Genomic DNA, 26,800 nt, shown 5'->3' on the forward strand with positions numbered 1-26,800 from the left:
GATCAGGTGGTTGCCAAGCTGATCTGTTGACTTTCTCATAACGTGGCTCTTGTCTTCTGTAGTCACATTGAAAGGAGTGACCTTCCTGGCTTAGGCCCTGAGGGAGGGTATCCAAAGTTTCCATGTTTTTGTCCAATGTTTTTTTTTAGAATTGGGCCCATAACTAAGGTTGATTGTATTCATTTGTTGCCAGCAAATAACAGTAGCTCTACTATTTCCATCTGTTATCACTGCTTTTAGACCATTCTAATTAAATCTTCCAGTCATCGGTTTTTGAATGAATGATGTTTTGTGGCATTTGGAAAATCTGTCACATAAACTTTTTGGCTGCAGCTGATACATTCGCTTTGTGCTGTTCCGTGCTAAAAAGTTGCACCTCTCAGTATTTTTAGCAGCTAAGAACAGTTTCTGGGTGTGAAAGAGGTTGGTTTGCCCCCTGGGTGGGCTTTGGGCTCCTTTGGTTTGTGATTGTTCATGGCGGGTTGGCCAAGTCTTGGCAAAGCTGCTAAGCACTCGTGTCGTTTGTTTTGCTCTTGAAGATGCAGTAAATGATAGTGCTGAGAGTTGAATGGTGCTCTAAGGTATAATTTCTAATAACTCAGAAAGTTTATTTTGGAAGGATGGAAGGGGGTCTTTCGTGTGTTTTCAATCATCATTTTAGTTTTCTTCTAGGCAATGAAATGCCTAAAATAAATCTCATTCTGGCTCCCTGTGAGAGATGTGACAGGCATAACAAAGAATGGGATTGTGAATTATTGTGACATGGAAAATTGCGACATCTGTACATTTCCAGAAAACAATATGTAGATATTAGAAACCCACAGACTTTATTCAGATCCCAACTTCTGCTTGTTTCCTGTGTTACCTTGCCAGGTTAGTTCACTTCTCTGAGACCTTCATTTACTCTCTTGTGAATACATATACTGCCTAACTCTCGGGTTGTTCTGCTGTTTAGTGAGATGTATGAAGAGTACCAGGGGGATAATAGCCATTGCGTGAATGGTAGCCAGAGTGAAAAGATGCTCTCCTTCATTAGTCATGAGGGAGATGTCAGTTAAGACCACAGTGGGATACCAGAACAGTATCAGAGGGTTGACATAAAAAAGACAGATAATAGCAACTGTTGGTGAGATGTAGAGGAACTAGACCCCTCAACGCACTGCAGGTGGGAATGTAAGATAGCTGCCTAGGAAGACAGAGTGGAGACTCCTCAAGAAGCTAAACATTGAGTCACCACCATATGCTTAGCACTTCCACCCCTGGGTACGTACCCAAGAAATAAAGACATATGTTCACCGAAAGATCTGCATGCAAATATTCATACCAGCCTTGTTCACAATAGCCCAAACAAGGAAACAACCCAGATGAATGGATAAGCAAAATGTGGAGTATCCATTCAATGGAATAGCATTCAGCACTAACAATGAGTGAACTGCTGATACAGTCAACAGCATAGATGGACAGAATTTAGACATAAAAGGCTATAAGTCATATGATTTCATTTAATTGAACCTTGTGGAAAAGGCAAGACAAAGCTAAAGGACTGATCAGTTTGCCTGGGGCTGGGGTAGGACCTAAAATTGACTGCAGAAGGACAAGAGAGAACATTTTGGGGTAATGGAAATGTTCTAAAATGGGATTGTGGTGTTGAATGCACAAGGCATATAAAATTCTAAAAACTTGCCAAACCGTGCATTGAAAATGGGTGACTTTTATGGTTTTGATACCGTGATTTATACTAAGAAATACATATTTGGTTTTCGTCCCAGTAAAGGCATCTGTTGTTATATTAATGACTTGACTTTTGGAAAGCACCTAAGGATGGGGAGGCTGGTTGCCTGGAGAACCAACCATATGATGAGAGGGTTGGAATTTTCAGGCCTACTCCTGATTCCTTGGGAGGGGAGAGGGGCTGGAGGTTGAGTGATTTACCAGTGGTCGATGATTTAATCAATAATGCCTATGCGGTGAAGACTCCATAAAAACACAAAAGGACTGAGTTCAGGGAACTTCCAGGTTGGTGAACACATAGAGATTTAGGGAGAGTAGTGTGTTCAGAGGGTATGGAAGCTTCATGCCCCTTCCTTTTATCTTGCCCTGTGCATCTTTTCCATCTGGCTGTTCCTGAGTTATATCTTTTTATAATAAACCAGTGATCTAGTGAGTAGGATGTTTTTCTGAGTTCTGTGGGCCACTTTAGAAAATTAATGGAACCTAAGGAGGGGGTTGTGGGAACCTCTTATCCATAGCCAGTAGATCAGAAGCCCAAGTGACAACTGGTGTCTGAAGTGGGGAAGGGGCACTCTTGTAGGACTATGAGATCCACTGCAGTCTCCTGGTACATAGTGTCTGAACTGAGTTAAATTGTAGGATACCCAGCTGGTGTCACAGAGTTACTTGGTGGTGTGGGGAAAATCCCCACACACCTGGTGTCAAAAGTGTCGTGAGTATGGTTGTCCTGTGAGAGTAATGGAGAAATATAGGAGTGTAAGTTTTCCAACATAATGGTATATAAATTAAACCTTGTATTGAGCAAGAACTTGGATCACATGGCTGTCCTAGAAATTATGTATTATGTTGATAATTGTTTTAAAGAATAGCATAGTTCTCAGAACTCTTGTGTTCTAGTGACATGACTAGGAATGCCTGTGTGCCTAAGTGTTTGGAGTCTGTCAGTGGATCCCATCTTTTACACTAATTTAGGACTCATATGCCCTTTGCATCGTGGTATAATGCTTGATTACTGTTAGAAGAATTTAAGGGTGAGGTAAAGAGATTTTTGCAGAGGTAAAGAGATTTTTTGCAGAGTAACCCAAAAGAAATGACACTGTCCCAAAATAACACTATAAATTTAGGCTTGTATTGTTCCATTTTTCCTATAAATACATATTTGTTTTTACATTGTTAAAAGTAAATGTATGTGATGTGTTTTAAAATGACCGCATAAAATGAACATTTTTTTCATGATGTTAGACATTTTATAAATACAGTTTTCATCGCTGGCTGTATGAGAATTGTTCCAGTACACCCTTTCTAGCCTTGTGTATCTTTTTTCACAAACTTTGTTCATCCGTTACTTTTTTTTTTTTTTGCCCCCCCTTTTTTTTTGCCCCCCCCTTTTTTTTTGCCCCCCCCATCCGTTACTTTTTATTTAATTTGTAGTAGGATAATGTTCACTTTTGTTAACCAATTACATTTCCTCATTCTAAATGTTTCTTTATGCCTACTCTCCACTTCTTTATTGGGTGATAAGTGATCTGCATTTTAAAGTAAAATTTGACAGAAATTAGAAACAAAATGTTCCATACAGAAGTTACATAGACAAAACTTGGAAACTTGGTTGCCAAAATGAGTAATGAAAAAAGCCCTCTCTAATGCCACCAAAACCATAATTTATTGTCATTACTTTGGCATATATCTTTATATATTATTTCCTTTGTACTGTGATGTATAACAACTATATGCTATCCTGGTTTTGCTATTTTATTGGCTTTATTTTTCTTAGCAAAATGCTGCCATACAATTGTATATTTTTCTAGAATCTAATGGTATATGCCAACTAGTAGATCTTTTGGATGTATTATAATTTTGTTGATCAAATCTTAAGTTAGGTGCATTTCAAAGGTTTTTTGATATATATTGAAAATTGTCTTCCTGAGACATAATATTCTCAACACTATTATGTGATAATGTCTTTTCCCTCATGCCCTCATCAACAGTTGATACTAGTATTTTTTAAACAATTTGATAGCTAAAACCATACAATTATACTTTACATTTATTTGATTACTCATGAATTTTACCTTTTGAAATAGTTTTATTGACCTTTTGTGTTTCTTTGAAGAATTGTCATATCTTTTTTTTATTTTTTTCTTGTTGGGATTTTTAAATCTTTTTCATATTGGATTATATAAGCTATTTATTGCTTAAAGATATTAACTTTACCATATTTGAATAGTTTCCTCTATTTTATGCCTTTTAATTTTGGTTATTGATTTATTTTCATTTCCTAGAGATAAGGATTTTTACCCACATGCATTAAGGACCTTGACTAAGCTCCCCTGCCATTCTTCTGTTAAAAACTAAGGCAGATAAAGCTAACAGGGAAACTTTATTCAGGATAAGTTATAAGAATGCACAGATTTTTTTCCTAGGGATATGTAACTGGGCCAGATTTGTGTCTTGTAGTCTACATGCCCCCAGAATCTTTAAGATGTTAATAGTGCTACATCTCTAATGGTTATTTGCTGGCAAAGAAGAATGGCTGATTAGTTTCTTCTGTAAGACACTAGGGGATCTTTTATTTCTGTTGTTTAAAGAGTTTCTCAGCTTTCTTTCCTTTAATAAACGATGCTTGTGAGAAGCCTCATACTTATTTCTAAAAAAATCAAGGTTCCTTGGAGATAGATGTTCCTGAAAAAGAGAATGTCCATATGCCCAAGGATTAAGTAATTAGCACTTAGGAAATTGATTAAAATTCCAATACAGGAATTTTTATTCCTGTTTTACTCCAGAATGTTTACTCCTATTTATTCTTTGAAATTCAGAACCTTGATGTAATTACCTGCTACTCCCTCCATAAATTCTTGCTCGGTCTTCAGGAAGGACTGGCTGCACTCTGCCTCTGTCCCTGGTCCTGAGCACCAGCCCTGCCAGCATCCAGGAGGCTGCCTCTTTGTTCAGAGTCTGAGCTGAGTCTAACTGCCCACCATAATTTGGCTGGCACTGAATGCGGCCTAGATCCTAGGGCGTGTGTGTCAAGTTCAGTTTTGATGATGTGAAAGCAGCACCGCGGCGCAGCAGGGCATCTTTCCCCTTTGACAAAGAGAGTCGTCAAACTGATCCTCCTAGGGCCTTCCCACCATTTTGAAGCAAGTTGTGGACTTACTCGTCCAGGACATACTAGTGAAATAGGTTAAAAAAAAAAAAAAAGAAAAAGAACCCTTGCTTTCCAGGTGTCTGTGGGATTAGTTCTGTTAGTGAAATGCTAGGTTGCCAGTTTGCTATTCATTTAAAGATCCTACTCCACCTCCCTCTGAACAGGAGGAGAAAGGGTGGAATTTTGATGAAATCCATAGTGTTTTGAATCCTTCACTCGTGTGTCCCAAAATCATAGGCAGCTTCAGTTCTCTTAGAGCTGACTGTGTGTTATGTGGTGCAACCTTCTTTTACCTTGGATTAGGAATAGGATGTGCCATTTATTAAACTCTGGCATGTGGGACCTCCTATATGTAGCACAGATAGATATAGAATAATTTATGTCAGTGTGAGGATTACTGTTGGGGATTAGCAAGGATTTGTTCTTTGGGCTTATTTAGATCCTGGCTAAATATGGATGACTATATTTAGGAGAGCTCAGCCAAATTTGTAGATATCCTAGTCCTTGAATAATAGATCACTGGGATTTTTCCCTGACTACAGACGTCTTACAAGCCTTTTCCGTCTAAATCTTAGATTACCCTCGAATGAATTGCTCTTTACAGTAGGTGTTTTCTCACAATCCTGCATATTGTGCTTTGTTAATAATCTATAAATTTCATGTTGCTGTTCTTTATGATCTCCTTGAGAAATAGATGGTCATGCTTATTATTATTACTTTCATTATACACACAGAAGGAGTATTACCTTATAAGTGCCTTGAGGACCTCCTGTTTGCCCAGAACCATAGAGCACCCTGGCTGTAGAGGGTGCCCCGTCAGGAACAGAGAGCAGTGGACCTGATTTTTCCTAAAAAATATATTTTGTTTCAGTAGATGGTCAGTGCTTGAGAAAACTATGGTAGTGTCATGGTAGTAATGGTGGTAGAGTGGGTTGGCCTACTTTTAGGTTGGACATAACCCTGAAAGTGTTTTTTTTTCCCTTAGTTTATATTGTTAGAATTTTTTTTTAATTTTTATTTTTTAGAGAGGGGGCTTATTTATTTTAGGGAGGTTTTGGAAAACTAAATACTTAGAATCTTTGTCCTCAAGAGGTTTGGAACTAGTGCTTCTTCGTACATGATAGGTAATCACAGTAAAATGGGTCTTAGAAGTCATTTGTTGCAGAGAATTAAGAAAGCTTGACTCAGGGCACACACTTAGAGATAGAATTGCTGGCTGGGTGTGAGATTCAGTGAACTGTACCCTGATCTGGCCAGACATTTGCTGCTTTCAATCTCAGTTACTTTGTAAAGCCATCTTATAAATTCAGCAGGGAAGGGAATCTGTCCTGTTTTACAAATGAGAAGGCTGAGGTCCAGACTGCTAGCACCATGGCCGATAAGTTCTCAGAATGAGAACCCAGCTTTCTAGGTTTTGATTCATTTTTCTTCTGTGAGATGGATCCATCCATTCCCCTTGCTTTGGGTGCTCTTTCCAATGGACCCTAGCACAGTGCTGTCCTCATACCACCCCTCTGCTTGCTCATGAGGTCACTTCTGAGAGCCCACCATTGTCTGGGAATGCTCTGGAAGCCCCCTCCCCTTACTCATCCCTCACAAACTCCAATTTGGACCACATGTCCAAAGCCCCAGCTCTCTGGCTCTTCCCTGATTCCTTATGCTTATGCTAGATTTGGGGATTGGAATTGCTAGGGTTTGTTGGGAGGCTTCCACTTGGCAGAACCTGGCTCTCGCCCATGGGTGGTTTGTAGCAAGGATCTTCCTTTCCATCTCCTGCCCTGTGGAGCCTAATCTTCAGTCCTCCCGTCAGGCTCTTGGATTTATGTGCAAGCTGACTTTGACACCTAGGGCTCAGTGAACAGGCATTTAGTGAAGGAAAGGCTCAACAGTGAAAATTACCAGGACTTCTTAGTCCTCATTCAGTGTTTTCAGTTGATACTGAAATATGTGACACTGTGTTCTTCCTACTACCCAGCTGTGAGATGGAATAATACCCCATCTTAACTTCAGTGAAGTATAGTACGTGTTATTCAGTGTGAACATTCCTTACAAGAAAGCTGTTGTAAACGTCCAGCTACCAAAAATAATGAAGAAGTTACTTGGATATTTGCGAATTTCAAAAGCATAAACTAATTTCAAGTAATGATAAAATGAAACTGTGTTTTAGTGGTAGGCAGCTCAGTTCTAAAGGTGTTTTCTGTTTCAGGAAATGTGACCATAAAATTTTTTTAAGAGAATCCTTTGTGAAGGAACAGAGGTTGATGTTTTTCAAAATAAGGTCTTACCCGAGGAGCTTAGTGGAAAATGGTAAAAGGTGATTGTTAACTATCTGTGAACAAAAGTGACGGACAAGGAGGTGCCAGTGCTTTCCGTGAATATCCTGGCAACAGTTCCAGAAATAGAGCTGTGAGGTCAGAGGGAGAATAGGATGGAGGTGGTGTCTGTGACATCTGAGGGGACTGGGAGGGGTGTGAAGAGAGAGTGTTCTCCCCACATTTCTTGAGAGGCTCTTCGAATTTCCCAGCTATCTACTCTGTTTGCTTGCTTCTGGCAAAGCCAGTGGCATGTGCATGTATAGTCTTTAGTAAGTCTTTTTGGTCTGAGAAGAGGAAATTAAAAAAAAAAATCCTTTTTAACTTAATATTTTCAACATGAAAAGCCTGATTCAAAAGTCACACTATATGAAAAAGTACACACAGAGAAATCTCTGCTCTCTCCCAGAGGGTAAACATTTTCACTAGTTTTTACTGTACCTTTCCTATGATTCTGTTTGTAAGAAATTAAACAAATGTGCAATTTTCCTTTTCCATAAAAAGTAGCATACAGACACACACTTTTGCATATTATTCTTTTGGTTAACACTGCATCTTAGAAATTATGTCATGCTGTTTCTGAAGGACGTCATTCTTGTTGGCCACGTCATGTGGATTTCCCATGGCTTATATAATCAGCCTGCTGTGAGTGGGTATTTGTGTCATTTCCAGGATTTTGCTGTTAGAAATAATGCCATGATAGATAAGCTTGTGCATATGATGTTTCATGTTTGTGGAGAGATAATCAGTGTTTTTAATTAATTTTTTAAGATTTTATTTATTTATTGATGAGAGACAGAGAGAGAGAGAGACACACACAGAGACATAGGCAGAGGGAGAAGCAGGCTCCTTGGAGGGAGCCTGATGCGGGACTTGATCCCAGGACCCTGGGATCATGACCTGAGTCAAAGGCAGATGCTCAACCACTGAGCCACCCAGGTGTTCTGATAATCAGTGGCTAAAGCGAAATAACATTGATGGTTTTCCAGATACCGCCAAATTTCCTCCCCAAGAGCCATGTGTGAGAGTGTCTGGGAGTTGTGCTGTCTGTAGCAATTCAGGGCTTTTATATACCCTGTTGTAGTTCTGAAGCTCATACACACTCCCATAGAGCCCATGCACACATCCGTCCGTATACGTCACGTACCCCCACAACACGGGCAGCTGGGTGTCAAGGAGGTCACGGAAGCCTACCTTTCCCAGGGTCTGTCTCCCTGTTAGTGGCAAATCTGGAAGCAGGATCCTGTGTCTTGGTCTGGTTCCCTTTCTGCCGTCCTGTAGTCGTAGGACAGTTTGGGGAGAGTCGAGTGTCAAGTTCTAAGAAAGTGTGCCCGTCTCCAGTAGAAACATATCTAACATGCCACCTGGAAGAACGACCTGGTTTCTCAGCTTATAATAGGGGACTCTAGCGAACTGAATTGTAATTTAGGGCAGAGACCTGAAATTGCTCTTCCTTGCCAAAATAAATTGATTTCTTCAGCTGTCTGAACTTCATTTCTTGAACGGGGCAGGCACTAACGTCTAAATTAAACTCATTTTCCATTAATAAAACTGTGTCAATTCAGGCCACCTGAGTGTGCTTCTGAGTGTCTAAAGCACATTAAAAACAAACAAACAGTGTTTCACACTCTTTTCATAACCCATCTGATTTAGCTAGTGTAACACATAGTATCTGCATTCACCTTTCCCTTGGCACTCTGCTCTAAGTTGGCGTCTGCTTCTGAAACTTCCTTATAGCCGTCGGGAAGACTGTTGCAGGAGGGTATTGCCATACACCTGCTAGGGCTGGGAAAGGCAGAGGAAGGATGCCCGGGTCTGGGGGTCGGGGTGGTGATGGGGGATTGGTGAGACACTTAGCCCCTGCCTTGCCCAAAGAAAGCTTTGTTTGCTTTCCTTTCCTTTCCTTTCCTTTCCTTTCCTTTCCTTTCCTTTCCTTTCCTTTCCTTTCCTTTCCTTTCCTTTCCTTTCCTTTCCTTTTTTCTTTTCTTTTTTTCCTTTTCTTTTCTTCTTTTTTTTTTTTGAAAGCTTTGTTTTCACTATGCCTTTCTCTGTTTTCCCGCTGGTTGCTTTGCAAAGCACTATAATACTTTGAAAGTATTGTTTGTACATAGGGTCCAGTGAACTGGATCACAAATGTAGGAAATTGTGAATTTAAAAAAATGATAGCACAAGCTAAAGAATTTTAGAAAAATCTTGTTCAGGTGCATAGAGTGTTTCTGCTTGGAGCAGAAACCCAGAGACCAGGGCACTTAGTCTCAGCTGTTGATGTGGGAGGTAGTTAGTGCCCCAGGGTCTCATTACACCTGTTCTGCCCTCCAGGATGTCAAGTGTCAGACTTCCTCGGGAAGCTCTGGGGAGGCTTCTGTTGTCTTTCCTTGCCCGCTTCCTCCCTGTTTCTCCTACCCGGGAATGAGGGCATTGATGCTGGCCAGTGAAACCTGATTTACAAAGTCGGGCAGATGCAGATCCCCACTGGGTGACCGGATTTGAATATGGACTTTGGAATATTCTGAAATATGAAGATCTGGAAATATTAAAACTGGGAGAGGGGAATAGCTTTCAAAAATGGAAGGTGGAAAATGGAGATATTTGTAGTATTTTATTTTTAGTGTATTTTAGATATTTGAAGTATGGTACCATATGAGTTTTTAAAAATGGATTGTCTTTGGTTTACCTTTTTAATGAATTGGTCATGCCCATGTATTTAGGGATATAAAAGGCTAGAAAAATGATCAGGAAGTAGATGTTTTCCTATGTTTTCTTCCCTTTTAAAAAATTAAAGAAATTAACAGGTCATCGTGGGGGTGAATCTCCCTCTGATTCTTTGTCTCTCCTAACCCTCTGCTTTTCACACTTCAAGGTCTATCAACTCACCCATCTTTGTGCCTTTTTGTCAGATGTTCTTAACAATACACAGATGACTTTCCATTGACAAAGTTTTTATTTCTTCTATTTTCAGTGCACAGAGGCCAAAAAACATTGCTGGTATTTTGAAGGACTCTATCCAACATATTATATGTAAGTATTTGCATTTTTCTATTGGTTTGATTTGTGGTCACATCTTTCTCTGGGAATTATTTCTTTCAGAGGCAATAGGACTTTTTTAGGATGGGGAAAACTCAGTCCAGGGAGGCCTTCACCCTTGGTTTCACTGGCCTCTGCTCATGAACGTGCAGGTGACCTCTCTAAGGACACAGCCTGTGCGGACCACCTCCTTTGAGGACAGCATGAAATACCAGGTGCTTTGTTCTGGGATACATATCCACTCATCCATAATTGGTCAAAAGGAGCAAGATGTCTTAGGAGGGCCAGGGTGATGTTGGTTTATACACATTTTCCTAGGCAAAGGGAGAAAATGTAGTAAGAGTAGAATTTTGAACTTGAGCAGGATAGGAAAAAACCCTTACATCAGTTGCTATGAGTGTGTGTGTGTGTGTGTGTGTGTGTGTGTGTGTTGACAGTTGTCAAAAAGATCACCTGGGCCTGGGACCCTCCCTAGACAGGGGACAGTCAGCCTTTCATGGCCCTTGGCTTAGAGCAGGTTATGCTTCTTCCAGTGCCCTGGGTGCCTGCTGGTGTTACTCTGATTAAAGCATTATTGTATTTTACTCCTGTCGTTTTCTGTTTTTTTTTTTTTTTTTTTAATGTCTGCTGAGTTAGCCCCTGGCTATGCTGAACACCTGCCTAAGTAGTCAGATTAACTCTCTGGGTTATCAGTTATTCTTTTTATTGTGTTTTGAAGTTCTGTAGGCTTTGAGAGGAATGCCCCACACCAATTTTTTCTAGAAAGTATTATTTTTGACAGTACATTCTGTAAAACATGAGATCATTCAGTAATGTATATAATTGCATTATGGCAGAAACACTGTATATTTTAGCTATAGGGAGATTGGACAGGAGATACATAATAGTAGCAAGGAATGTTATTTCTTAATTGGCCAACATGTACATTTTTATTTCCTGCCATTCTTGGAGAATTTCTTTTTCTTTTTTTTCTAGATTTTATTTATTTACTCATGAGAGACACACAGAGAGAGGCAGAGACATAGGCAGAGAGAGAAGCAGGCTCCTCATAGGGAGCCCAATGTGGGACTTGACCCCCTGACCGGTTTCCCGTCCTGAGCCAAAGGCAGATGCTCAACTGCTGAGTCATCCAGGCATTCCTTTTTCTTTATTTTTTTTATTTTTTATTTTTTTTAAATTTTTTTTTAAATTTTTTATTTATTTATGATAGTCACAGAGAGAGAGAGAGAGAGAGGCAGAGACACAGGCGGAGGAAGAAGCAGGCTCCATGCACCGGGAGCCCGACGTGGGACTCGATCCAGGGTCTCCAGGATCGCGCCCTGGGCCAAAGGCAGGCGCCAAACCGCTGCGCCACCCAGGGATCCTTCTTTATTTTTTTAAAAGATTTTTATTTATTTATTTATGAGAGACACACAGAGAGAGGCAGAGACACAGGCAGAGGGAGAAGCAGGCTCCATGCGGGGAGCCTGATGTGAGACTCAATTCCGGGACTCTGGGATCATGCCCTGAGCTAAAGGCAGACACTCCATCGCTGAGCCACCGAGATGTCCCTCTTGAGGAATTTCTGATCTGAAAGAGACCAGAATAGGAGGAGGGTGGTCACCTGCCTGTGAATGGGGACACGCTGACAAGCAGGGGTTCCCAGTGCCCCACAGTGCAGAGTTCTGGCTGAAGGCCTCTGCAGCTGCAAAAAGACAAAACCCACTTGGAAAAGTTGGTTAAGCAGTTAACCAACTGAGCCACCCGGGCGCCCCTGAAAATAGATCTTTCTCAAGTTGTTTTGTAGATCAGCTGATGAGCCATTTCCTGTTTTTAAAAAATATTTATTTATTTTAGAGAGAGAGCAGGTGCATGCATGCATGCAGGTGAGTGTGTGAGCAGGAGGTGGGGCAGGGGAAGAGGGAGAGAGAATCCCAAGCAGATTCTCTGCTGAGCCTGAAGGCCCAAGTCGGGTTCAGTCTCACAACCCTAAGATCGTGACCTGAGCCAAAGTCAAGAGTTGGTCTCCTAACCCACTGAGCCACCACCCGGTTGCTCCTATTTCCTGTTTTTTTTTAAGGTTGGGAGTTGGAAGTCATTGCCATTCTTGTGTTTACTTGTTTGTTTAATCCTTTATTCACTTACTTATTCCCTGTATTTGGAAAGGGGTTTTTGTATGACAGAGAGCAGAGACAAGCCCTGTTCTTGTCTTTAGTGTGGTTGGTCTGCTGGTTTGGATTCCTCTCAGCTCTCTTTACCAGTGGTGAGGAGGGTTCTAAAAATTAGAAAGTATGTACGTATGTATTTTTAATTTTACTTGTTTATTCATGAGAGGCAGAGAGAAAGAGAGAGAGGCAGAGACACAGGCAGAGAGAGAAGCAGGCTCCATGCAGGGAGCCCGATGTGGGACTCGATCCCGGGTCTCCAGGATCATGCCCTGGGCCAAAGGCAGGGGCTAAACCGCTGAGCCACCCAGGGATCCCCTGAAAATTAGAAAGTAAAATCACTCTATTATTAGGGTGCTGAAGCTAATATAAAAAGTGATAATAGTAATATTGAGAATTTTACTATAGCCTAGGCATTGTCCTATACCCCTTCATGAATTAATGCCATTTAACTCCACAGCCACTTGAAAACCCGAGCCATACACACTAGTCTTCGTGGTCTGACCTCTGGTCTCTCTGTCCCCTTCACCTGAGTCCACACCTGTGTTAATGCTCTTCTGAACCATTGCACATTCTTTCTGTTTTACCCAGCTTTCTTGAGATCTAATTGATGTATAACATTGTGTAAATTTAAAGTGTTGATCTGAGATATATTATAAACTACCACCATAAGCTTTAGCTGACACCTCCATTGGATCCCATAATTGCTGCTGCTTCTTTTGTGGTGAGAACACTTAGATTTACCGTCTTAGCAACTTGAAAGTATATAATGCAGTACTGTTAGCTATAAAAACCAGGCTATACTTCACATCTCCAGAACTTACTCATCTTACTACTGGGAACTTTTGCTCTTTGACCCATGTCTCCTCAGGCTCTGGCAGCCACTATTTTACTGTCTCTGACTTTGGCTTTCTTGGATTCCACACGTAAGAGAGAGCGTACAGTGTTGTCTTCCTCCGACTTATTTCACTTACCATAATGCCCGCAAGGTACATCTGTGTTGTTGCAAATGCAAGAACTTCCCTCTTTCTTGTGGGTAAATAATATTTCATTTTGTGTGTACATCTTATTTAGGTTGCTTCCGTATCATAGCTATTGTGGATGATGCTGCAGTGAACACAGGAGTGCAGGTATCTCTTCAAGATCCTATTTTCCTTTCCTTTCCATGTTTACCTAAAGGTGGGATTGCTAGATCATATATTGTGATTTTATTTTTAACTTTTTGAGGACTCTCCTTTTTTTTAAAGATTTTATTTATTCATGAGAGACACAGGGAGAGAGAGGCAGAGACACAGGCAGAGGGAGAAGCAGGATCCATGCAGGGAGCCTAATGCGGGACTGGATCCTAGACCCCGGGATCACGCCCTGAGCCAAAGGCAGCCACTCAACTGCTGAGCCCCCCAGGCGTCCCTTGAGGACTCTGCTTACTGCTTTCCAGAGTGGCTGACACAGTTTACAATTCCAGCAGTGCATGGGGTTCCCCTGTCTCTATATCTGGACACTTGTTATCTCTTATCTTTTTGATGATCGCCACTTTAAGAGGTGTGAAGTGATACCCCTGTGTGGTCTTGATTTGCATTTCCTTCATAATGAGGAACCTTGAGCACCCGGTGAGGGCCTCTATCCCAGGACCCCAGGATCACGACTTGAGTCGAAGGCTCAACCACAGAGCCCCCCAGGCATCCCTAGTAGCTTTTTAGTTTAATGTAGTGTAGCCCTTTCTATTGATGTTTGTGCTTTTGCTATCAGATCCAAAAACTTGTTGCCAGGACAGATATTGAGGAGCTTCTTCCCTATATTTTCTTCTATGATTTTTAGTTTATGAGGTGTTACAAGTCCTTGATCCATTCCAAGTTAATTTTTGTGAGTGATGTGTGATAGAGGCCCAATTTTATTATCCTGCACGCATTTCTTCAGCTTTCCCAGCACCATTTGTTGAAGCGACCATTCTTTCCTCACAGTCTTGGCTCCTTTGTCAAGTATTAATTGACTGTATATGGGAGGGGTTATGTCTGGGCTCTCTGTTCTGTTCTTTTGGTCACTGTGTCTTTTTATGCTAGTATCAACTGTTTTCATTACTGTAGCTTTATGGTACACTTGAAATCAGGAAGTGTGGTACATCCAGCTTTGTTCTTTCTCAGGATTGCTTTGGCTATTCCTGGTCTCTTGTTTCATGCAAATTTTAGGACTTTTTTTTTTTTCCTATTTCTGTGAAAAATGCCATTGGAATTTTGATAGAGATTGCATTAAATATATAGATGGCTTTTTAAAAGATTTTATTTATTTATTAGAGAGAGAGGGGGAAGAGCAGAGGGAGAGGGATGACGTGGGGCTCGATCCCAGGGCCACAGGATCATGACCTGAGCTGAAGGCAGATGCTCAACTGACTGAGCCACCCAGGGGCCCCTCTGGCTCCCTTTCCTTAATCATAGACTTGAAGTGCTCTAGGATCCAGAAGATCAGGGTTCAAATATTTGCTCTATGACTTTCTTTTTAATTGAGGTGAAAGTCACATAACAAAATTCACCATTTTGAAGTGAATATTTCAGCGTCATATAGTATATTCACTAAGCATCATGAAGTCACTATCTAGTTCCACATGTCTGCTCCACCCCATCCTTTCTTTACTAGCCTTTGACCTTCTCACTTAGCTTCTTCATGAAATGTGAACGTGAATGTTGACCTGGTTGGTAATATGGGGCCTGTGTGTGGTCAGCCCTGAAATCAGACGTAAATACATACACGTACCCAAGGCCAGCTTGCATCTCCTCTGTGTGTACACAGGGTTGCTCCTTCTACAAACTGATCTTGCCCTTTGACTGTACGTGCAAGGTGTTTCGTACGTGAAGGCTCTCCTCCCTGCTTTCCAGCACATTGGGGAAATGAAGAGGAGTGAGGAGAAGTGGCTTTGATAGAGTCTCCTTCACCCAAGCTCATGCTGCTCAAGGACAGATATGCTGCAGGCCAAATGGTAGCACAGAAAGATCACAAACCCAACCAGAAGCACTTGGGTCTGCAGAAGACGTGAGGAGCAGCTCCGTTGTTCCCTATTCACCTCTTTGAAACCTTGTCGTGATTTCTGTCAAGGTGGCACAGATGGTGGTGCAGGAACAGGTGACTTGTATCCAGCTTGAGTCACCCTCACTGGGAGCCTGGAGGTCGAGATCTAGCTTCCAGGCTAGAGCCGTATGGTCTCTACACTGGAGGACCAGACTGGCCTCACCACTCATGTTCACTGCGCAGGGTACCGCTCGGGGGAGGGGGTGCTGTGCTTCACTCATTCAGTCCACAGACACTTGTAGAGCGTCTGCCGACGTGTCTGTTGCTGGGAGACGGTGGCGCAAGACATGGAAGGTGCTTATGCTCCGGGGAGCTGCAGTATAATAATGTGTGACTGAGCAGTTATTTTTGAAGCACCTTTGACATGAAACGTAAAACCCATGAGTTATAACAGATCTCACTTCAAAAATACATTTCTGGTTCATTCTGCCTTTCATTTCTTCTGGGTAAAGTGCTTTATATGAAATTCTCCAAAAAGGTAATTCCTTAAAGATGTGTTTACCTGAGATGGTGTCCTCTTAATTCTGTGACAGGATTTTTTTCCCCTGCAGGAAACATATTCCAAATGATACCTCTGTTCTGTGCCTATAACTTACCATGGAAAGAATGCATTAGGGAGAGAACATCTAGTTTGCAAACTTGTTTTGGAGACTTAACTCTTCTATTTGAAATCTAATTTCATTTGTCTCAGCCGAAGTCCCATATGGTATTCCTACTTCTCCTGCTTCCCTTCATGTTCCTGGATTTTATTCCCACATTAAAGTTACCAAGCTCTAAGAGGCTAATTTTTAAAGATAATTAGTTTTCCATTGTAGCTACCTAGATATACAAGATTACCATCATCTGTCTCCCTTCAATTTTTTAAAAACTTCTTTTCATTTTTTTTAACCTCTGTTGAGCTGGAAGCCTGCATACAATGTATGTACAAACAAAATATTCTCCTTATTTTTGAAGAAAAAAAATCTCTTTGAAATCCAAACAGAAGAACAACACGTTTCAAATGTTTTTTTTTTTTTTCTTTTCCCCTACCCTTCACTCTACTACCTTTCTTTCTTATCTACAGGCTGCCCTTTCAAAAGCCTTTAATTAAAACGTGCCTTTTTTGTACGTTGGTTCAGAGCTTCCTAGTATCTCCTCCTAGCAACAGTATGATTTAAAAATAGCTGGATGGTCATGTGGCCTCACCAAATGTAGTTCCTTCACTTTCATTCTCTGCTTGAATTGTTCTTCTATCAAGGACTTGCTCACTCAGCCCCCTCTGTCTACACAGCTTAGAACACCATGTGAGCAGGAGGCACTAGATAAGAAGATAAGAGAAAGACCTTGCCAAGGAGCACGTCCTGAGACACTGGCAGGCTCAGGGCCAAACGGATCTGAAGGAGTGCTCTTTCCTCCTTCTTTGTTTAGAGTCCAGAAAGTACTGCAATCAAAGGTGGCATTTGTCTAAATGCAGCCTCACATCCTGGTGCTCACTTTGATGTTCAGGTAGCTGCAGGAAGCACTGAGGCCCTTGTGCCTTGTCAGGTGACTGGGAGCTGCTGTCCTGTCACAGTGCACCCATTACTCCTGCGTGTGCAGAGGGCAGCCATGCAGCACAGGAGAGGTAGTTTTGGGCTCGCCTGCTCTCACCTGCTGAGCAACTCGGCAGATCACTTGGCTTGCAGGCCTTCGTTCTCCTGCTAGGAAGTAGGTGTGGTAATGTGGTAACTACCATATTCGGTTGTGGTGAGGGTGGATACTCCTGTGCATGGTCACAATGAACGTATCATCACTAATACGTAGTTGCATTATAGAAGGACACAGGTCAGGGTCCTGCATCCATAGATGACCAGTTGGCATCCCTGACTTCACATACAGGGATTGCCACCTGCCCCCCCACCCCCACCCCCCGCAGAGGGACAGGAGGACTGGATGAGTTTGGCTCACTGCGGGGCATGCCCTTGGTGATTCTCAGAAGGGCCCTTCTCAGCCTGGCTCCGGAATCCAGAGGTTGGCATGGGTTGCCCTTGGTGCCTGAGTGGATGGTGCGATGGCCACAACTGACCCCTTTGTGGGTGAGGGGGGATGGGGGCCCGCAGATCAGGAGCAGTGTCTCTCCTCTCTAGAAGAAATGTCACCCTTTCTGCTGAGATTTGCAGCCTGAGGCTTGTCCCAGAGCCTCTCTTGCCCACAGCCACCATCTATGGATGGACCTATGTCTTCAAGAGCAGAGGTGGGAGATGGCTTGGGAGGCAGAAGCAAATGGAAGATGTTCCAGGGCTGAGTCTGTGATGGACACATGGATGGAGTTTCCAAGTGTGAGGCCAGGGACCTTAGGGCCTTCTCCAAAGTTGACAGTGGTAGAAGAACCTCACATGGAGGGCTGGCAGGATCTCAGAGCATTGGCTCACTCTGCAGTGGCCCCCAAGATCCACCCATGCTTCCACGTCTCCCTCAGACCAAGGCAGAGCAGAGGGTTCCTTCAGTTTTCCAGACTGCAGCTGAGATAGGGCCCTCCACAATTCAGGGGAATTATGAGGGAATTGCTTATAATACAAGACCTAAAATGACAACAGCTGACTTGCATTCTGTGCAGGCCCTTTCTAAGCTTGTTATATGGTCTCCTCCAGAAAGCTCTTAATAGTGGCCTCTCTTCCTTTATCTGTTTCAGCTGAGGTGCATGTATCCTGATTCCCTTCATGTTCCTGAATTTTATTCCAGCATTAAAGTCACCAAGCTAGGGATCCCTGCGTGGCTCAGCGGTTTAGTGCCTGCCTTCCACCCGGGGCATGATCCTGGGGTCCCAGGATCGAGTCCCACATCAGGCTCCCTGTGTGGAGCCTGCTTCTGCCTGTGTCTCTGCCCCTCTCTCTCTCTGTGTGTCTTTCGTGAATAAATAATTAAAGTCTTAAAAAAAAAATAAAGTTACCAAGTTAGTAGAGGCTAATTTTTAAAGATAATTAGGTTTCCATTGTAGCTACCTAGATGTACAAAATTACCATCACCTGTTTGGATTTCTTCACGCTAAATTATCTTTGGTACCATGTTCCACCAACAGACTTATTTCCTGTTGCCAAAGTAAAACATCCATTGTCTCCTTCCTAGACTAGGAGTCCATTGAGGACACGAGTTCTGTCTTGCTTTCTTCTCTCTTTGCTAACACAGGGCCTGAGAGAAAGCATTTGGTGCACATTTAGTAACTGAAACAAATGGTGGCCTCACCCCTGGGGAAGGCAAGAGTGAGTCACCGTTGATCCTTGGTGATGGAAGATGTTTTAGGGACTGGAAGTCAAGACCTTCTCTATTCCTACTCTGCCATTAGGTTGACATGTGATCATGGGGAAATCTGACATTTCTGGGCCTCAGTTTCCTATGCTGAGTACTCCAAGGTCTCGTCATGCTTATTCTGTGACATCCTCCAGCTGTCTGCAAAATACTATCGAGCATAGGGAATAAAAGATGAATGACCAAGTAGGCCGATGAATTGTAGCAGAAACAAGCATGCAGATGTGGGGTGGATTTTAGCTCATTAAGGGTCCACCCATCTTGCCAAATACAAAGCAACCACCTAATATTTTCTTTCAAAGGAATGAGTCATCTCTCTTCTGTAGGTCTTAGCATTGACACGACAGTAGGAGAAAGATGTTAATCGCACAGTCAGCCAGTGGGATGGATCTAGGAGCCTGTGACCACTCAGTGTTTCAGATTTTGAGGTTCCTAAGACATCTGGCTAGGTGCTGAGCTGAAGCTTTGTGAAAGTTAGGTACATGGATGTTAATTCAGACAGTGTCTTTTTTCATGTGATTTTAAACAAGCCAGAGAAAGCTTGTGATGTAGATGTGCATATTTCCTGTTCCTTATGAGAAAAAATGAATCTAGTCATTTTGTTCCAGGAAGTTGAGGGTAGGTTAGTAGTGAGTCGAGTCTTCTTAACTAGACACCAATGATTTTGAAGTGAGATAAACTACTGGCTCTATGGAGAGTTGGCCAGTGGGAAAGGTTTGACCCCAAAGGTCATCCTTGATTTATCTATATTTTCTTAGAATACTCAGAAAACCTTAAAACCATTCTTACCTAGTTTTACAAATGAAATAACTGGCAACAGGTGAGGTTAAGCCATTTACCTGGGCCTGTAGCTTCTTTGATGGTCTTTTGCATAACGGGTCATATCTGTGTCTGCCACATGACTAGAACAGAGGTGCAGAGGATTTGAATTCTAGATGTTCCATCTACTCACTTATTTTAGCTTTGGCTTTAGATCTAAGTACCATTGAAGGAGAGAATGTGGGGAAATCTCTCGGAAGTCAACCCCCCTGAGACTCAAGGGAATCCACACCATGACCAGCTCAAAGAAGACAATGGAAGGGAACACATGGATGGAAAGTGTTTTGGTCAAATATAAAAGGAAGATGGGATACATGAAATATAATGAATGATTACATCACCAGGGCCATATGTTAACCTCTCTAACATTTATTGAGTACCTGGGAAGGGACCATGGGAAGCAAAGATGAGGGAGCCAGGACCTGCCATCCAGGAAGGAGTTCATGGTCCATGGCTTATCTGGCAGCAACATGTGCCAAGCTCTGGGGCAGAGGCCATTCTTTCCAGTACTGCCCTTTCCTTGCTATTGGTTTTGACCAGGCCGTCTTCAGGCCCTACTCCCATTGGAGTGTTGAAGCTTCTTTTAAAGCAGTCACATTAACCTGGTTTATTGCATCTCTTTAGGTTCATTTTTCTGTTGTGAATAATTGTGCAAGTGGATGAAGTATTACTTGCAGATGTCAGATCAGCATCCCAGAAAGAGGCCTTGCAGAGCCACAGCCAGGCCAGCCTGGGCCATCTTACCTGCCTGCCAGAGTTGGAGGTGCCAAGATTAGTTCCGGGGGGGGCACTGGGACACAAGGCCACTTCTGATGATTAGGAGGTGCTGGTGTGCACCGTCCCTCCCTTTTCTGTTGTCAGACCCTAAGCCTATTGGAGAGTTTCCATCTCTGCCAGGTCAGCTGGACTCCATGTGCCCCGCTGTCCTCCCAGAAGCACTGGGAGTTTCAGGGATGTGCAGAGTGGAAAGGAATGGTGGGGATAGGGAGCAGGTGTGCTTCCCTCACTGTGCTTCATCTGCATGGCCCTTTACCTAACCCTTTAGTTGTGCCATGATGAGGCAGCTGAGCATAGCCTTTGCATAGCAGCCTTGGGAGGGGTGTGTCCGGTCTAGTCTGGGGACAGATATTCTAAGGAACAATTTTTCTCCTTTCTCTGTTCTTATTGTTGGTCTTATCATGGAAGAATCTTGGTATAAGATAGAGGTATTTTCTTGCCCTCAGAGCAGGGAGAAATACTTCCCTGGTTACCCAGCCTTAAGATCTCTAGACTCCTGCTGTGATCTGAATGTTTCTGTCCCTCCCCCCAAATTCCTATGTTGAATCCTAACCCTCCGAGGTGTTGGTATTAGGAAGTGAGGACTTTGGAAAGTGGTTAGGTCATGAGAGCTGAGCCTTTGTGAATGCTTTTATAAGGCTCTAAAGAGAACCCTTGCTCCTTCCACCATGTGAGGGAGGACACAGGAAGAAAGTACCAGTTATGAATCAGAAAGAGGGCCCTCATGAGAACATGATCATTATCATTGATCTTGGACTTCCCAGTCTCCAAAGCTGTGAGAAATAAATTTATGTTGTTTATTACCCACCCAGTCCATGGTATTTAGTTATAGCAACCCAAATGACCTAGGACAACCCTCTGTGAAACATATTGGTATTTTGATAGGAATTACATTGAATTTGTAGATTGCTTTGTGTAGTATGGACATTCTTACACTATTAATTCTTCCAATTCATGAGTATTATATGTACTTTTCATTTTTTTTGCATGTTGTCTTTATTTCATCAGTGTTTTATAGTTTTCAGAGTAGAGGTCTTTCACTTTCTTTGTTAAGTTTATTCCTAAATATTTTATTCTTTTTGGTGCAATTGTAAATGGAATTTTTTCTTCATTTCTCTTTCTGCTACTTCATTATTAGCATACAGAAATGCAACATATCTGTGTATTAATTTTGTATCCTTCACCTTTAATGAATTTATTACTTCTAATAGTTTTTTTCTTTGTAGAGTCATTAAGGTTTTCTATATATAACTTCTTTACTTATTCCTTACCAATTTGGAATATCTTTTTTTTTTTTTTCCTGTCTGATTGCTGTGGCAAGGACTTTCAGTACTATGTTGAATAAAAGTGGTAAGAGTGGACATCTTCTTGCTCATCTTAGAGGAAAGGCTCTCAGTTTTTCACCATGGAGTATGATGTTAGCTGCAGATTTTTCATATATGGCCTTTATTGTGTTGAGATAGGTTTCCTCTAAATCCACTTTGTTGAGAGTTTTTATCATGAACAGATCTTGAATTTTGTCAAATGCTTTTTTCTACATGTATTGAGATGATTGTGTGGTTTTTATCCTTCATTTTGTTAATGTGGTACATCACATAGATTCATGTGTGAATGTTGAGTCATCCTAGCATCCCTGGAATAAATCCCACTTGATCATGGTCAATGAGCCTTTTAATGTATTCTTGAGTGTGGTTTGCTAATATTTTGTTGAGAGTTTTTACATCTATGTTCATCAGAAATATTGGCCTGTAGTTTTCTTATTTTACAGTGCCCTTGTCTGATTTTGGCTGACCTCGTAGAATATATTTGGAAGCTTTCCTTCCTCCTATTTTTTTGGACTAGTTTGAGGAGAATAAAATGTTTCATGGACTTTACCTGTGAATCCATCTAGCACTGAATTTTTATTTGTTGGAAGTTTTTGATTATTGATTCAATTTCATTACCAGAATTGGTCTGTTCAGATTTTCTATTTCTTTGTAATTTCAGTTATGGAAGATTGTATGTTTCTAGGAATTTATCCATATCTTCTAGGTTGTCCAGTTTGTTAGCATATAATTTTTCATAGTAGTCTTTAATAAACCTTTGCATTTCTGTGATGTCAGTTGTTACTTCTCTTTTCTTTCTGATTTTATTACTTTTTTTCTTGATGGGTCTTGCTAAAGGTTTGTTGATTTTATCTTTTCTAAGAACCAGTTTTTTGTTTTATTGATCTTTTCCTTCTTTTTAATTTCTAGTTTATTTATTTATACTCTGATCTTTATTATTTCCCCCTCTTATTGATTTGGGGCTTTATTCATTTTTTTTTTCCTACTGTCTTTAGATGTAAAGTTAGATTGTTTGAGATTTTCCTTATGTCTTGAAGGAGACCTGTATCACTATAAATTCCTCTCCTAGAACTGCCTTCACTGCATCCCAAAGACTGTGGACCATTGTGTTTTCTTTTTTGTCTCCATGTATTTTTTCTTTCCTCTTTGATTTCTTCATTGACCCCTTAGCTTTTTATTCTCCACATATTTATGCTTTTTCCATTATTTTTTCTTATAATTGATTTCTATTTCATACTGCTGTGGTCAAAAGAAATGCACCATATGATTTCAGTATTCTTCAATTTATGGAGATTTGTGGCCTAACATGTGAGCTATCCTAGAGAATGTTCCATGTAAATAAACTTTTAAATAATTCATCAGGTAGCAAAAATGGATTTGAATAGACATAAGGCTATTCTTTTTAATATTCCATTAATATGATATATTAAAAGATAAACTGAGGCATATTAGAATTCTTAAGAGTTTATTTGAGTAAACATTGATTCAAATTGGGCAGTCTCAAAGTAGTTAGGAGCACTCCACCAACAGGAGGTTGGGGCAAGGATTTTATAGAGAAGCCAAGCAACGAAATTATTTAATTGGCTGTGATTTAAGTGGTTGCACAAACAGCTGACTGTTTGTGATTGTTCTTAACCTTCAGGCATTTATAGGAATCGACTCTGGCTTACATAGGCCCTAATTCCACCTCAGTCTAATGGCCTCCTTATTTGATTATTTTAACAGATGTCTTATATATTTCAATACAGGTTCTGCTTGGTTGCATTATATAATACATGGTATTGCCTATCTTATCATCCATGAATCCAAATGAGTTCTCCATATATCTGGAGATATATATATATTCTCCATATATCTTGTCCCAGGAGTTTGGAGAAAGTATTTTAGTATGCCCCACTACCCAATAAACATCTTTTACATATTGAATCTTAATGTGGTAGAACTTATTTTTATCATGGGATAATTTTGCAAAAATAGAATTGTGTTAGCAAAGGCTATGCTTATTTTATATTTTAATAAACATTGCCAGACTAGTATCCCAAAAGTTGTCATGATATAATCAGCCAAGCATATAGAAGAGTTAAGTATTTCCAACTATCCTAGCTAGCACTGGGTGTAATATTGTAATCAAAGTATCCTTTGTAGTCTGAGTTCATTTTACTTACTGTGCTGTTCCATCTAGGGAGTCTCCTGTCTATTGTATTGTTAGTTCTGCCTAAGGCAAAACACTTACGATGTACCAGGAACCATGGCACATGGGTAGTACCTAAAGGAATGAAATAGGGTTGCTCTTAGGCTCGGGGTCCGGTGGGGAGGACAGATGCTATTAGCTCTGAATGGTAATATTGTACATGATGAGAGCTGTATGAATGGGAGCAAAGGGAGGATCATGGTGTATGGGAGAGAATGAGGGGATGGTGTTAGGGAAGACTCCACAGAGCTGACCTTGGAAAGGTGAAGAGCAGTTTTAGGGGCTTTAGTGAAGGTGTACGACATGGAAGTATGAAGATACATCATATATTTGGGGAACCACAAGGCTAGAGTTTATAGGGTGCCTGGCAGGTGGCAGGAGATAAGATGGAAAAATGAAGGTGAGGTTCACTGAGAAGAGTCTGAGTGGTTGAGACTTCCTTCTGCACAGTGCATCAGCTTGGTCTTTCAGAAAGCTGCCAGGACGGTACAGAGGTGAGGAGGTTGTTGCTGTAGTGAGGGCAAAATATGGAAGATCTGACTCTGTAGTGTAAAGAGAGCTAAAGAATGCAGTGATGGGCTAAATAGTATTTCACAGAAGAATCAATGTGGGGGAAAAAGGGAGCCAGTTGCTCAGAGATCTCTAGTTGGACAGACAATGATAGAGACCATGAAAAAAGCAGATTTAGGGAGGAATTAAGCAGAAGAGGGAGGAGGGGATGTCAGGTCTATGCATGTTGAGTTTGAAGTTCTTGCAGAACATCCCAGAAGTATGGACAGTGGAGGCTTTGTTTTCACAGCTCAGTAGAAAATCCAGAGACAGAGTGTAGATTTAAGAGTTCTGAGCATGTAAATAATAGTTAACCAACTCAAGTAAAAGTAAAGCTGATAAAGTAAGCCAGGTGTCAGCCTTACTCAGACTGTCATGACTTTGGGCTAATGGGTACTATAATCTGTCTGCTTTCACAATTTTATTGGCACATTCATACCAGTCCATTTATATTTTCCATGCCAGTGCTATTTCAATAAGATGAAGCTTATTATCAGATTTAAATTCTGTAAGATCAAAGGAGGACTTCTATTTTACATTTTCTGTATTAATTCACTATTCTGGCCAGAATTTAGTTTTTTAATCTGAAAGTTAACCCAGTGCTAGAGGGATAAATCCTTTGTTTTTCAGGAGAGAGTTGAATAGAACTGATTTTAAGGGATCAGCAGTTTACTGAAAGGAGAAAAGAGGAGAAACCTCTATCCCAGAAACACAAGGTTAGAGTCTTTAAACTTGGAGTTAGCAAAGGTCAGCAGCAGTTTAAAGCCTTGGTCCATTTTACTTCATCTCAACTTCACCTCAACTCTGGGTGTCCCTACTCTGTGGCAGGAGTGATTCAAGGGCCAGATTGAACGAGCCCTTTGCCCATTATGATAAGCATTTATAGTATTTTCTCCCATGGTAAAAGTAAGGGTAAAAATTCTCTGGGTAAGTCCCATATACCATGCTAAGTACAACCAGTTCTGGTTTATTCAAGTTTGAGATGTTTTCTCTTAAAAGTTATGTCTCTGGATCCCTGGGTGGCTCAGAGTTTTAGTGCCGCCTTCAGCCCAGGGGGTGATCCTGGAGACCAAGGGTCGAGTTCCACGTTGGGCTCCCTGCATGGAGCCTGCTTCTCCCTCTGCCTGTGTCTCTGCCTCTGTCTCTCTGTGTCTCTCGTGAATAAATAAATAAAATCTTTTAGAAAAAAAAAGCTTGTTACAGGAAGGTAGAATTAGTGATGAGTCATAGAGTTTAGGATGATAGACTCAATGTTGGGCAAGAGATGGTTGTGACTCATTGATATGCATCTGGAAGTAATGCTTCAGGGAATTAGTGGGAATCCTGAAATGTCACAAAGATCACATATGACCTTTTTTAGGAGGGAAGGAGCAGAAATACTCAGGATGTCAATATGTGTAGGAAGCAAGCAGCCCCGCCCGCTTAGATTTTAAAAGGCATATGGGGAAAGACTAAAAGTAGGTTTCTGACCTGGGGCAGTTGCTCCAGTGGTCAGCTTCTCAGTGGAGGCTTCAGGAGAATCATCTAGATGAGATTAAAGGGATATTTTGTGATTGTTTGCAACTAATTAGGGTTTGCCCCTCTAATGTCCTGTGAAATTGGGCTGAGTTTTTTAAAGGGACCATAAAACTGGGAGATCTGTGACTTGACAGTGAGCCTGAGTTTCATGGGGACTTTTAATAGCCTCTCACACAATAGCTCAGTGATAAAGACAAGGAATTCTGATATAAATAAGTAGGCCAGTTAGGTGGATTTGTAACTGGTGTGAAAGCTGTACCTATACAATTATGATCAATAAAATGCTAACATGGAAGTAAGGTCTCTAATGGAGTTCAGCTTTAGCTCCATCCTCAATACCCTGATTTGAATGACAATATGGAATTGCCGTAGCAAACATACTCAAGGTTGTAAGGAGAGGTATTGAATCCTTTATTTTCTTTCCTTTCTAAGTAAATAGATAATTCAATTATTGCTTTGTTTTTATCCAGGCAGTGAACCTATCTGATTGGTCAGCATCTAAGAATGGCTGATTAGAAGACCACTTAGTGGTGGGTTGGTACTGCACCTGCCAGGGTGCTCACGCTCCCCCTCCATCTTCAGACTGCTCAATTTTAGTGTACACCCCTGCACACCTCCCAACATTCCATGCAGTTAGGCCACGACTCACTTAGCAGGGTGGACTTTTTTTTTTTTTCTTCCTTTGATTTACTTGTTCCAGGCAGCTTGCTGGACTTTGGGAAGATCTCTGGTTCTAGATTTGGGCATTAAGGTGTGGAAAGATTCCGCTTCATGCTCAGGCCCAAGCCTCATTCTCTACCAGGTCTTACTGTGCCATTATTGGACACTGCTATGCATGTCATCTGCTGTGGGGTCGTGGCAGACAGAAGGAGCAGGATGGGCTTGGTAGTGTTGGACATTCTTGGGTCCCAAGAAAACTTGACTTGGATTCTTCACTT

At 41.4% G+C, this 26,800-nt stretch overlaps 1 protein-coding gene across 1 annotated transcript in view; it reads left to right on the forward strand.

Annotated features, from left to right (window-relative positions):
* The window catches only part of VOPP1 (VOPP1 WW domain binding protein), a 96,491-nt gene that overhangs the window by 38,315 nt on the left and 31,376 nt on the right, over nt 1-26,800 (forward strand). Inside the window, exon 2 of the mRNA XM_072760086.1 lies at nt 10,151-10,209. Coding sequence (XP_072616187.1) covers nt 10,151-10,209 — 59 coding nt within the window. The remainder of the gene's footprint in view (nt 1-10,150; nt 10,210-26,800) is intronic.

This window comes from Vulpes vulpes, chromosome 5 (genome assembly GCF_048418805.1).
Source record: "Vulpes vulpes isolate BD-2025 chromosome 5, VulVul3, whole genome shotgun sequence".
NCBI lineage: Eukaryota > Metazoa > Chordata > Mammalia > Carnivora > Canidae > Vulpes > Vulpes vulpes.